This window comes from Chaetodon auriga, chromosome 20 (assembly GCF_051107435.1).
Source record: "Chaetodon auriga isolate fChaAug3 chromosome 20, fChaAug3.hap1, whole genome shotgun sequence".
Classification (NCBI taxonomy): Eukaryota; Metazoa; Chordata; class Actinopteri; order Chaetodontiformes; family Chaetodontidae; genus Chaetodon; species Chaetodon auriga.
Window position 1 is genome coordinate 1,648,308 of NC_135093.1, and position 13,709 is coordinate 1,662,016.

The following is a 13,709-nucleotide window of genomic DNA, read 5'->3' on the forward strand; positions in this document are numbered from 1 at the left end:
CATAACAGATAAGGGATGACATTTCTCTTCACACACGTAAAAATATCTCTTTTTAGGGACTGAGATAAAGAACAAATGGGAAACATAACAAGGTTAAGGTCTCTCTTTTCATAGCAAAGTTAGGTGATTCTGGCTTTCTGAAACACTTCTTAAATCTGGATCAGCTGCTTCTCGCCTCTGGAGTTCTGCACTAATTAAATAAGATTAAGCTCCATTGTTCGTCCTCATTAGTGAGAGTTTTCCTCACTGACCTGAAGCTGATATGAAACAGGTAGTGACATGATGTCCCCTGGATTTCCTGGACATGTGAAAATGTTTTAATGACCGGAATTATTGGCGCTTCATCTTACAAATACAAACAACAACACACAGATCTGAAAGTTGGCTCCTCTGAGGTTTAATTTAAGCCTTGAGTCTTGGAGTAACTCATCTAAATTTAGACCCATTCTAAATCATCTATGAACGTGTTTCAGCTAATGTTGTATTAAAAGCTACTTTCATGTTGTTTTTAATCCCGCTCTGGGAAACTGGCCCCTCAGAGATGCAATTGTTGGCTGCAACATATTGCACTGACTGAATTACAGTAAAACGTACCTCCCTAATGAGACGATAAACTTTCTTGCCAAATTTCACAGAGATCTGCCAACATTTTAGAGGAGAAGATGCTTGATAGCCCGTTGAAGTGATGCTCTGCCTTCTTCTGCCTTCTGCAGGAAGCAGCGAGGATGGGGACAAAGAGTGAGGCGCCGTGGACACTTACCGCCCCTGAGACAATGACTCGGCCTGCTAGCATGACTTCTGATTTATTTTTTTAAAGTCAGGTTTTAGAAACACAAGACAGTGCCTCTTCTCGCCTGTGGACACTTTTGAAAGGTCGTCTTACTCTGTAGGACTGTCCTAGACTACTGACAAGAGTACGGTTAACATATAAACTTTACAGATATTAATATATACTGTATGTACCATGTAAAGAATATATGAAAGCAGCGGAAACTTGTATGTCGAATTCTGCATATTTTTTGGATCAAAGAGACAAAATGAAAGGACAGATCTTTGGAAAGCATCACATTTGCCACTTTTACTTCTTAATTTCTGATAGGTAGCATTCATGCGAGCGTGGAACCACCTGGACTTACAGAAACAGGAAGTGACGCTAACCAACACTTTTTGGCTTTTCAACAAAGGATGAGCGCCTTGAACGACCGCGCAGCTCCACAAACTTTGACTTTTTAAGAAACTGCTTTACTCGTCTTAACGAATATCAACGAGAATCCTTGAGGTATCACAAGTAATACTATGTTAATATTTGGGTTCAGTCAGAGACAAAGGACGTATTAGCATGAAGGACGGAAGAAAAGGGAATTTTAACGGGTTGCAGGATGTTTTTTGTGGAAACAGCTGACAGAACCTGGACAACCTGACATTTTATGACCCTGACTTTTTCTTTTTTTGTATCAGGAACACAACCGTACTGTCTCACATAAACATGTGGCCCCTTCTCTCCACCAAATTGAGTCCCAGCACGGCCATCATGAACAGCCCCTCAGGCACAACACTGAAGTGAAGGAAGTCATTCCAGATTCAACTCTTATTAAAGGTTTAGCAGGTTTTCAAATATAGCAATGCATGGTTTCAAGTAACTAGAAAACAGTATTTTATTGTTTCGAGACAAAGGGGACAGTTATTTGTTATGTTGGAGGACAGACAGGTGCACTTGTTTTCATGTTACAGGTCCAAAACTAATTGGCAGCCGGAGGAAACGTTGAGGATTTGGACGCCTACGTTAAGACAGTCGTTCTCTGATAATGACACGGCTGACAGGGCTGACAGGGCTGACAGGGCTGGGCGACATGGATGACAGCTTCATCACGTTACGTAATATTAACGGTGTTCATCTTGAATCCTCAGTTCAGAGACAGTTAATTCATTTGAAGTTAAATACATGACAAATCAACACTCTTCATCACATTGATGCGACGATCCAGTAAATCCAGTATTGCCAGAAAGCAGTAACGTTCAGAGATTTTAAAGGTACAGATACCTTGTTGGAAATATTCTTTTTATCCTCAGCGTGTATCGTCATATTGCCCAGCCCTACAGGCCAACATCTGAAAATACAAACCTGCACAACAGTGTTAAAAAAGGCTGTTAAATTCTATTTTTGTCTGCACAGAGGTTAGTCTGCAAGCGTGCTTTTGTGTAAATCAGCACATTATACGTGCAGTGTTTCTGAGCTTCTGCCCATTTCTACCATGTTATCTGTCTGTGAGTGAGAGCAGCGGCCTGGCTCTTCTGTCACTTGCTGTATATTGTCTACACTGAGCTTGTTTGGAGCGGTTTTGTACTACGACTCTGGTTTTAGAGGCTGTTGAACTGTTGAACCTTTTCAGATTTGCAAGGAAAAAACATTAATTTGGGTTATTTACGTAGAAAACAGGAAGAAATCTGAGCACCACACTGAAACATAACAGAATGAGATTTTCTAGCACTTAAAGCTTGGATGAAGTATTTCAAAACAAACAGCTTTAAGGTGGGACGGATCGATTCAGTGTAGGGTCTTCTTTGTCTGATCGGGAAAGCCCATCAGGAAACGTTTCGACGCTTCGCTTTCTCTGTGTAAATGTAAGGAAGTGAGACGGGAGGTGTGGTCGAGGAGCTGTCGGCTGAAGCTGGATGCCACCTTTCAAAGCACCCTATGATCAACATGTAGTGTCTTCTAAGTGTTTGTTTGCCTCCCGGGGCTTTAATATTCTGTAACAGTTTAGCATAGAACCATCTAGACAGCGGTCCGTAATATTTTTGTATCTCAACAAAAATACTTTTAAGAGTATTGATGTACTGTACCTGTGACGGAGGGAAGGTTTCAAAAATATGTCTCTTATGTTTCTTGTTGCCAAAGAGATGTTGTGTTGTGGTCCAGGGGCAACAGTTGGTGTTGTTTTTAGCCCAGAATGGAGGCAGGAAGGAGGGTTGTGACAGCAGCTTTGACCTGGTTGTGGAAATCGTGCAGGTGAGGTTTTGGTCTGGACGCTGTCGGTGACATGTGCCCCACACTGACCTGGTCACATCATTACTTTCTGTACCTTCTATCAAATATAAATAAAGTCTGTTTTACACATCTTAAGACATCGTTCACCTTTTGTTAATTATTCTCAATTTGTTCTGACACACTTTATACAAAACATGCTGCACAATAAGGGTAAATACTTGATTCTTTATTCTCCAAATTAAACTGAAAAACAGACTGTTTGCCATGAAATCACATAACGATACAGGTTTGACTGTCAGTCATCATATTTCTATTGAATTAGTCTTCATGTGCAAAGCTGCTGATATGTGATATCAGACGAGTGGCCGCATCGGGCTGAAAACGTGGCCTGTACTGCCATCTAGTGTTCGCTGCGGGCTCTGCGGCGCCTCCACAGCCGCGCTGGAGGAGCTGAAGGTAACAGACTCCAACCTTTCAGCCCGTAGAGGTCAGTACAGTCACGCTTTCTGCACGGAGCGCAGCTGCTCGTTAAGATATCCTGTAACTAACAGAAGAAACTGATGATTATGAAGTGAATTCTTTTCACATGTTAAACTAAGGCACATTTCACTGAAACTACACACTGTCTCACCTGCAAAGACGCTAACACGTTAAGAATGAAGCACATTCAAACATTCAAATCTTGCTTTTAAATGTTCAAAAACCAGTTTTACCTCAAACCTTAATTTCACTAACTGTGGAGGGGAATTCACCTCAGTTCTTTCCACTAAACGAACACTTCATCGGTGAGTTTAACAACTTACATTTCCTCACCTGCATCAGATTAACAGGAGGCAAAATTAAAGACTCAAATGATTAAAAAAACAGGGATTCATCTCTAATCGTATCGAGCCATCCAGACGTTCAGGTTTTCAGATAGGAAACATGATTTTCCTCAGTTATCGAGTGGAGACGGAAACCTCTGAGCAGCATCTCTTTACACCAACAGTCCCAGTAACAGACGAACGTTTCAACAGGGACCATTCTTCCCAACGCTGGGAGCACCACAGACTCAACTCCATTCAGAAATCTGAGGCCAACACGTGCGACGTAAGGAAAACCCAAACCATCCGCATGACCAGAGGCTCTTCAGTGTGACCTGAAGGCAGCTCAGTCTGACTAACACTCACCTGCGTCGGTGAGCTCCTGCCTGCTCGTCTGTCTACGTCGAAGCGTCCGGTTATTTTAAACATGACACAATGAAATCAAAGATTTTCTCTACTGAAAACGTTGCTTTAACATCTTACAAACTGCTTGTACGTAATATTAATCAAACATCAAATCAGTGAAATCTGAGAACCAGTGCAGTTCATTATCAGTGCGGTGCACCTGCAGTGCTGCGTCTAGCTAATATTACAGAGCAGATTACCTGTCGGTGTGCAGTGCTACGAGGAGTGTGCTTATCACTTCTGATGCTATCGCTCAGCACATAAATGACACAGATACTGCTGATTTTTCTGGCTAGTCCATCGTCTCTGTGTGTGTTTCAGTGCTGTCGTTTCTCTCCGTCTCAGCTCAGACCTTTCTGTTCTGGCTGTGAGTAACAGCGTTCGACTCGGGTCGGTACGCTCGCCCTGCGAGGAGGCAGTATCAACAGGTGAGGCTCAAAGGTGAAACACCTGACAGGATGTGTAGCTTACCAACATCAAAGCCCTTTAGTTGACGAGGCAGGGGAGGAAGCTGCGTTTTAAAAACACAGAGATGTCGTCAGGCGACCTCTCAGGCCAGCTACAGGTCCTGTGAGTGAGGAGCCGCTCATCAGTGTTTGGGTCGTGATGTGACGGAAGGGCAACAGTCAGGCGTTGAAAAGGTGAACGTGTACTCTCCTTTCTCACCTCGTGCTCCCTGCTGTCACCTCAGAATGTGAGCACGTGCTTGTACAGCAACGCTGCTCCGTGAAAAACAACCAAGAGCAAAGCCTGATTTTTACCTCTGCCTGGTTTTCAATGTGCTTCTGTGCTACAACATCCAATATGAATCAATTCTAGCCTTTATTTACCTTAAATTCGCTCATAACTACTGTCAATGTGAATTGTAGTCGCAGTTCATTCGCTGGTCATATTTAATTCTTGTTATGTATTTGCACTGTTGTCATACTGTGTTTGAATCAGTTTTACAGCTGAGGTTTGCACCAGTGATCCACCTGCAGCTGGGTAAACTGGGAACAGCTCAGTAGTCAGCCGGGGGGGTCGAGGCCTTCTCCACGAGGTCATAGTGAGCTTCATCCAGCTGTTCCTCCTCGATTTCATCCTCTTCATCATCAGAAAGGGGAGGGACGGGTGGGGCCTCCACGGCCGGCTCGCTGGGTGGATCAATGCTGGGAGGAAGAAACGGGAAGAAAACTGTGAGAAATCATTCGGCTTCTTTTTTTAATTTGATGAAATAATGATGAGAAAAGTACCGAGTCATGCAAACAAAACAAAAAAAGGATGGAAAGTTGAGTGTGATGCTGAAACATGCAACACATTTCCTGAAGTATCACCCCACAGTCAGCTGATGAGTCAGTGACGTCACGTGACATGCAAACAACACAAACAGTGACAGAAATGACGTGAAAGCTCCACCACACCCAAAGCCAACGAGACGATGAAGAAAGAAAGACCCCGAGGAGCGAGGCGGACACTCACGGTGGGCTGCGGTCACTCAAAAGCGGGCGTAATCAGGCCCTGTGCTGGAAGCAGAGACAGTCCCCAAGGGTCAAAGGTCAACATCCTCTCAAGCACGAAGTGACATTGTGATGTGACGCAGGTGAACAACATGCTTCACATGACTTTACAGGAGACTTATCACTACTCAGACAAGCTACCACCAACGTTAAAAGAAGCACTGCGAAGGATTTTCAGCGTTAACAAGCGAGACCGAGACTGAGACGACCGGAAGCCTCCGCGGCTCAGAGGCTTAGTTAGGTTTAGTTTAGTTATTCTGGCTGATTCGACGTCTCCTCAGGTTGAGTTCGGGTGAGCAGTGCCAGGAGATTACCAAACTATATATTCTAATAGAAGTAAGAGTCGAGGACATGTGGAAACACCTGGACGGAGAGGTCCAATCAGCCAAACACGTGCAGGCTGCGTGCTTGTGTTTACAGGCAGTCCAGGTCTGACACGCTTCATGCTTCACAGCATTTTCAATTTAAAGTTGAAAAACATTTTTACGAGTCGAGGATTAGAACGTTTCCTCCACGACTGCCAGCGACACGCCGGGCAGAGGTCTGCAGAGGCTGCCGGTCCGACTCAGCGACGTTCTGCTCGGTCAGCCTGAATCTGTGGACGCAGCTAAACTCACTGCGATGTTTATTCACGACACCCCGGAACCATCAGCACCGGACAGACTCACAGCGTGTGAACATGTACATCACGAGCCAAGAGGACTCCAGAGGACAAGAGACACATTAAAGAGGTGGAACGGTTCACCAGAAAAACAAAGAACTGGCACTATGCAATGACCATGATGTGATTTGGACACACACACACACACACACACACACACACACACACACACACACACACAAACACACACACACAGTTGAGTTGAAAAAGGTACCTTTGCTAGCAGCAGGAGGAGCAGCTCAGTGGGTGTGTGGCATTGGCAGGTCAGGGCGGGTGGGATGCAGCGTAACTACTACTGTGTGCTGAACACACACACACACACACACACACACACACACACACACACTACATGCAATACGGCCGGTGGGAGGTTATGGTGGAAACAGAGTCCGTTCCGGAAATGTCGACATGCCGCTGGTTAATTAAAGCAGGAGGATGATCGGCAGCTAGTTTACGATGAGACGGGAAAGTCTTCTGTCAGGATGTGATGAAAAAGAAAAGGAAACGTCTGCAGAAGCATTTTAAGCTGCTACTTTTAGTGAACTCTAAAATAAAGACCATCAGTTTCAGGAGCTGAAGAAGAAGCAGGAGAGGAACACATGTGGCCTTTGAAGACTAATTTACAGACAAATTAAAGCCTATTTAACAAAAAAGAAAGGAACAACTCAAAGGCTGAATTCTTTCTAATCGTCTTGGGATGAAAAGACCTTCTGAAAAAAAAAAGAGCAGAAACAACCAAAAAATGTGCAGCTGAATAAATTTATTTCACACCTTGTAGAGTAGAAATTCACCATACATTTGAGGTCATCAGCGTTACACTTTTTGGTGCCCTCAAAGCATGCATGTCCATAAATTCTCTGTACAATATTTAGATTTTTGAACAACAAAAGGCCTGAAAATAAAAGCACATCAGTTGATGCAGAAGTCACTGGGCCACAGGTGGTGGGTGTGCTATCTCTGCAGCAGTGGCAGTCGTACCTTGGGCTTATTTTAGTGGAGAAAGAAGAAACACTGGCAGCTTCCAGTCGTTTGCGCTCGACTTTTGTCTCTAAATTCATCAAAACAGAGACGGAAAAAAGGAGGGTTGGCACAGCTGAGGGGGGAGACGGGTGTTAGCTGACAGACAGACAGACAGAGGAGAGGACAGAGACAGCAGACACACGCAGCGAGACAAACACTTCTACACGGCAAAACGTCCGTCTCCACCAAAATGTCCAAAAAAGTCCTGAAACATTTTTCTGAAAAGCACAACGTGAACACGGCAGAGCAGGAAAGTGACACTCGGTGCTAGAAACAGGTGAAGAACCTGCCTCGTTTTTCACTAAATGTGAAGAAAAACGATTTTAAGACTCTTCAAACTGCAGTTTTGGGTAGAGACGGACGTTTTTGCAGGTCTGGGAGAGGTGCTCACTTCTCATTTCACCTCCTCTCTTTGGTAATTTATGTAAAAACCTCAAGATTCAGAGGTCAACAACATGAGAAAGACCAATTCCTGGTGGGCTAGTCCGTGGACATCAGACGTGGACAGACGGACAGCGGTCAGCAGAGACAGGCACTGACTGGACTGACGGACAGACGAGCCGAGCAGCATCTTTATTTAGCACAGAGAGAATCAGAGAAACACTTTCACCTTCAAAACATGAAGCTCTTTACTCACTCGGGTTTTTAAAATCAAGCCTTTAATTGCAAAGAGTAGGAGAAGGCTGAATGAGGTGTGACTGACGTGTCCCCTGCAGGCTGCAGAGGCCGCGCCGCGAGTCCGAACCCCCGTTTGACTACCGCAGCACTGCCGACGTCCATCCGCGCGTCGTCACCGAGCGTGAAAACAGATTACTCCCGTTCATTCACAGTAAGAGGCACTAGAAGATGTCCGACGCAGGAAAAGACTTCAAACGGAGGCAAACGAGAAGCAGAAGCCGAACAGCGGCACCAGTTGTCTTTTCTTTCATGCATGAACTGTTAATCATTATCAATTCCGTCTGATCAACAGTCGAAAACCCAAAGATATTCAGTCTGCAGCTTTACTTTAAGCAGCTGCTTATTAGCAGCATATCGCTCTTTATCAGTCATTACAAAGCACGTATCAATCAATTCTGGAGGTTTCTTCGCGTCCTGTCAATAAGCTGTAATCAGGAGGTTATTCGGGGAATCTGTGTGTTTCCCTGTGGTTGTAGAATAAGGTCATGCAGAATAAGGCATTAATAAGTGTTTTGTGATGACTAACAAAGAGCCGATGTGTGACTGATTTGCCTGCTAAGAAGCAGCTGGTTGATGCTGAGTGTGTTCCTGAAAAAAGCAGCAGATTCTCACGTGAGAGGCTGCAGCTCGCGGACGTCGATCTTTGTGTTTGGTAAATCTTTTTCTAACAGTTTCAGCTCTGAACCAAACTCAGAGCCTTCGTGTGATCCGGGGACGAGGGATGACTGACCCCATTCAGCCTTGGCATGATATTCACACACCGCGAGAGAGTGGACGACCCGAGCACGTGGGTCCGTGTCTGAGCACAGCGTCCCACGTGACGGAGAAGAGAACCAGTTCAAAGGCTGATACCGAAAACGTTACAGTACGTTTGTTCACAGAAAGTCAGAAATATAGACTATTACTTCCATAAGGTGCAGTTCTTCTAATGAGCTGATCGTAGATACTGTGGGACACATTTCACGTCTGTATGGCACATTTATGTACAGTAAACATTCCCGCCACATTCCCTCCGTTAAACATTTACATCAGCTGTTCACTACTGGTGATACATGGCCTCTTAACCCAGAGGAATACAAAACCTCACAGCATGAAAAGGTAAAAGTACTGTTAAATACTGAAAGACCCAGTAAAAGTATTGATTGTAATGTCATTTTTTTACATTATGAAAATCCTCTTTGGGATCACATGGTTAGTTTCACACCCTGATTCACATCCTTTACATCGTCACTGTGATGGAGAGCGCTGACATGTCTGGAAATCAGGTTCCTTTGGTGGGGAGATATGACCCCCAGCGATATATAAAAGAAATGTACATGCATGAAAGACAAGCAAAAGATACACTTTCCTCAGAGAAAACGTCCATCACGTTGGTTTTGAATATTGGGACGGCACAGAGTCCACTTTGTTGTGGTTTGGCTCGGCGTGGCTCTGCCGAGGCTTCACCGGCGGCCCGGCGTGGCTGCCGGCCGGTGAGACGGCACAGGGCGGGAAGGGGGGAGGGAGGGGGAGGTCGGAGAGGGGAGCACACACACACCCGAGCCTCTTCCTTTCACTGATCGGCTCGGGGGGAGTTTATTGCCGTAAGCGGGGGACGAGGGAGGCGGGGGAGCGGGGGGAGGACGAGGGGAGGGGTCGGTCGAGGTGCCTGTCCTATCGCATCGTCTGGCTGAGTCTGTGCCTGTTTGTCTGTCTGTCCTCACACTGTGGAAATCAATTTGCCCTCTGTGGAACTGTGGACAGAGAGAGGGAGAGGCTTCCAGGAGGGCTGGCTCAGGAGAAACAGCAGAAACACAAGCAGGAAGCACGCCCACCCCCCCACATGAGAACAACACCCCCCCACCTTCACTTCCTGCAGTGTGAAGGCTGCTTCTGATCAATAAGTGTGAGTGAGAGGGTTCGAAGCAGAGCTCGTAAGGGATTGGGTGGGTGCAGTTAGCGGGTGGAAGCGTGCATGGTGCATGGGGGGCATGGCGAGGAGCTGGGGGGTCAAAGCATGAGCGCTCGATATCAAGAACACAAAACAAAAAGAAAATCAACTGAAGTTTGACGCAGAAGCCAAACTGAACATTAACATGCCTTAAAATGGGAACTTATGTTCTAAAAGGAACATTTCTGAGAGTCCTGTGTGCGTCTGGAGGGACCGCCGAGCCAACCAATCACAAAGCCGGCCCTCCAAACAGGATCCAATCAAACACCAGAACAGAAAGGAACACAAAGGAAAGAACACAGAAGAAAAACGTGGCGCGTCCTGCTGCTTGTGTGTTTGCGGGTCTGGACTGTTGGGCTGCGAGCAAGAAGGACAAATCCCTCACTGGCTTCCCACCCACAAACCACCGAAGTGGAAGCACATCATCCACTTTTTCTGTATCAATACAAACTTAAAAATATCAACTGCAAAAGGTCAAGAGGTGATTCTTACCTTGTTGGGAAGCGGGGTTCGTATTCTTCAACTCCTTGCTGCAAAGACAAAAAATAAAGATAAAGATCAGTCAAACCAACCTAAGAAACACTTTCAGAACAGCAATCAAAAAACTGGAAAGCTGCAGCGACCACAGCAGCCAGCAGGTGGCAGAAAAGATCCACGACGGAGGAGAACCTTCAGCTGGATCTCAAATCTGATCAAACCTCACTGAGAGCTGCTCAAACCACGTCTTTGAACGAAGGACGAGAAGATCTGGACTTCTCTGACTCAAACCTTCGGCTCTTTGTGACTATCTAGTCTGCTCAGTGATTCATATTGATGATTTGCGAGTCAAAACATGTTTAAACATCTAAAACAGTGTTTAAATAAACAGTTTTTGGTATGAAAGTCCTCACTACATACTGAAACATCCAGTCGTGTGTAACCGTCTACAAGAACCCTCCAACCCAAATGTCTCCTGACCTACAAATCATCGACTCGGTGCTTCCACACACGTTCAAGTGCACATAAGCCTGATTACAAAAGCCGCTTCCACTTGAGCGTCAGCAGAGCAGCTTCCATCCCGAACGCGCTGAGGTGGAAAGAACAGCGTAAGTTGTTACATGACTGCTGAGCAATTAAGCGTCGCCCACATGTACTGTTCCAGGTGAGACGTAGGAGGGAAGCCGGGCTGATGGAGAAGGGTTCAGCGTTACGTAAGACTGCGTCTGACTTTACAAATATTAACCCCCCTCCCTCGACACCACGGCTGCCTCCTCTCTCCCTCTTCTTGCCTTCAGTCGGGCACTCGAGCTGTCAGGAGAGCTTCCCTCAGAGACGGAGGCAGCCGGGCGCAGACGTCTGCAGCCTGAGCCGTGCAGCGTCTTCCACTCGACCCTCCGTAAACACAAACGCGTGAAGCGAAGGAGAACTGATTTCTGCCTTTATATAAGCTAATGAAGCAGAGCGCTCTCTGCCAGCTTTGGCACAAGACAACTCGCTAAAGGAAGAGACAGCTTGTCAAAGCGAAGCTATTCCTGCACGCCGCCTCAGGTCAGCAGCTACCTCCAAACTTTCTGAGACAGACAGGCGCAGATCCTCGCCAGGTCTGTGCGACGGCTCGTGTGTCGTGTGCAAACTCATGTGTGGGTTGATGCCGGCGTGTGTTTGTGTGCTTGTTTTTTGCCGGCGCCCCACCTGTGAGAAGCCTGGCACCGCCACGCTGTAGGGGCGCTGTTGTCTGCCGTGCAGCGCGGCAGCGCTCTGAGCCGCCATACGGGAGTGAGTGCCGTAATCGGGGACGGAGAGCGCCGCGTCTTCTCTCTCCAGAAGGTTCCCCGTGCTGCTGCTCTTCCCGTGGAGGCTGCAAACACAGAGAATGAACAGAGAATGAGGAGAGGCGGAGCGTGTTGAGCCCATCAATGTCACTGTCAGCATCAGTTCAAAAGTAAATAACGTTTCATATTTAGTGAAGCAACGACTTTCATTTTGAAACGTACTTGTGCACTCGAAGCTGCTTCATGGAGCTGGCCTCGGTGTCAGAGATCACCCGGGTGTAGGAGAAGGGAAACCAGCCACGCCTGGAGGAGGCGAAGGAGCAGCACAGCAAACAGCACCACAAAAAGACAAGTCAGTCACTGTTTGGGGATTTGAAGACATCTGTGCACATAACATACAAACACTACGACAAAAACTGGTTCCTGTGCCAATGACTGAGCTACGTTCAGCATCACGCAGACAAACAGCAGGAATGAAAACACTGCACAGGGCAAAGTGAACTCACATCCTGGTCTTCTCGTTCTCTCCATAGTGCCACCCGTCTCGGGCCTCGGGGACCAGCAGGGTTATCACGTCGTTCTCGGAGAAGCTGAGCAGGGTGCTGTTGTCGCCGGCTGCGTGGGAGAAGATGGCCTGGACTCGAGTGCGGCCGTTCCTCTCCAGCCCGGCGGCCATGGAGCTGGACCGGGGCAGCGTACGGGTCTCCGCTGGCAGAGATAACGGGAGGGAAACGGGGTCAGTCTCCATTTCCTGAACACCGTTAACTGATGTGCCGACTGGACCTCCATGTCCTTCAGTTTACAGTCACTGACCAGCTCACATCACAGATTTGAAATGGCTGAATTTTAGAGAAACCCGTCCCTGTCGGACAGCTATTTTTACTCTTAATCTCTCTTCTCATTTTTAATATCACATCTCCGTCTATTCCCACCTGCTTTGGCCTGTTTCTTATTAAACCCTCGCAGGTTGCGTGTGACATCCAGGCAGCTGCATTCCAGCAGCAGCTTTGTGGGTTTTATCTTTGCAATAATACTTTTCAGGAAACGCAACGCCTCCACGACGAGCCGACAAACCGCAGCCCTGAGGGCCGGCTCGTAAAGCCGTTACAGGTGGCAAATAAAAAACACAGCAGACATCGAACATAAGATTTTATCTGGAAGCATATTTTTGTGCCACTGATGAAGAAGTCGAGCATTCACTCTCCACCAACTCCTGAGAAAAATATCTGCTCTACTTCCTTCACCAGCTGGTCACTGAGTTTGTCTCTGCTGCTTGTTTCTGGGCAGGCGGTGCTGTGGCTTTATCAGGGCTCGCTTCCTAAAAATGGCCGCCTGCTGCCGGAAAGCAGGTTGATGAGAGCACTGAGCCGCACAACACACGAGCAGTGACACCAAACGATCAGCTAGAAGAGGCTGAAAGCTGTGTGGAGCTGCAGAGCTGGATCACAGTCATCGGACCGTCGTCTTTAATGGGTGGACGCAGTGCGAGCTCTTACTCAGCGTGGTCTTGCTCTTGGCCGGAGCGACCTTGCGCACAGGCAGGGTGTTGGAGTACACCTCCCCTCCGTGCCTCTGGGTCTGCGGCGACACCTTGCCCTGGGCCACCTTGCCCTCCATCCACTGCTGGTAGTCGTCTCCTCCGTGAGCGCCGGCCGTGCCGTTCATGACCGCCATCCCTCCTTCCACGCCTCCCATCAGCCTCTGCGAAGAAGAAGATTTGCACGCAGGCAATTAAAACTCTGGTTTTCTTCAGATCAGCCCAAGTCGTTATGTAACATCCAGCTCCTCATTAATAATAATGAACTCGGCAGAAAGAGGATCTGGGTCAGGAAATGCTGATTAATGAAAAGACGACATTTGAGTACATGTTGGTTTAAAGATAAACATATGGAATAACTGCTGGGAGACTGCAGAGTTTCAAAGAGCATTTCATCTGGGAACATAAAACACCACCGAATCTGCACCCCGCTTTTTAA

The 13,709-nt window shown here is 47.0% G+C and overlaps 2 protein-coding genes across 11 annotated transcripts in view; one reads left to right on the forward strand and one right to left on the reverse strand.

Annotated features, from left to right (window-relative positions):
• Nucleotides 1-3,124, forward strand: part of aatkb (apoptosis-associated tyrosine kinase b) — a 44,563-nt gene extending 41,439 nt beyond the window's left edge. For all 4 annotated transcript variants that reach the window (XM_076759865.1, XM_076759866.1, XM_076759867.1 and 1 more), the window contains one exon: nucleotides 714-3,124. In XM_076759865.1, the coding sequence (XP_076615980.1) occupies nucleotides 714-742 (29 nt within the window). In that variant the 3' untranslated portion in view covers nucleotides 743-3,124. The remainder of the gene's footprint in view (nucleotides 1-713) is intronic.
• Nucleotides 3,125-3,194: 70 nt separating this feature from the next.
• The window catches only part of baiap2b (BAR/IMD domain containing adaptor protein 2b), a 56,470-nt gene continuing 45,955 nt past the window's right edge, over nucleotides 3,195-13,709 (reverse strand). For 3 of the 7 annotated variants that reach the window (XM_076759874.1, XM_076759870.1, XM_076759869.1), the window contains 6 exons: nucleotides 13,230-13,434; nucleotides 12,240-12,441; nucleotides 11,956-12,036; nucleotides 11,654-11,819; nucleotides 10,475-10,512; nucleotides 3,195-5,345 (listed from right to left, as the gene is read on the reverse strand). In XM_076759874.1, the coding sequence (XP_076615989.1) occupies nucleotides 5,198-5,345; nucleotides 10,475-10,512; nucleotides 11,654-11,819; nucleotides 11,956-12,036; nucleotides 12,240-12,441; nucleotides 13,230-13,434 (840 nt within the window). In that variant the 3' untranslated portion in view covers nucleotides 3,195-5,197. Of the gene's footprint in view, nucleotides 5,346-5,655; nucleotides 5,700-7,099; nucleotides 9,786-10,474; nucleotides 10,513-11,653; nucleotides 11,820-11,955; nucleotides 12,037-12,239; nucleotides 12,442-13,229; nucleotides 13,435-13,709 lie in introns of those variants that run through there. The other 4 variants (XM_076759875.1, XM_076759873.1, XM_076759871.1 and 1 more) reach the window with 2 other exon arrangements.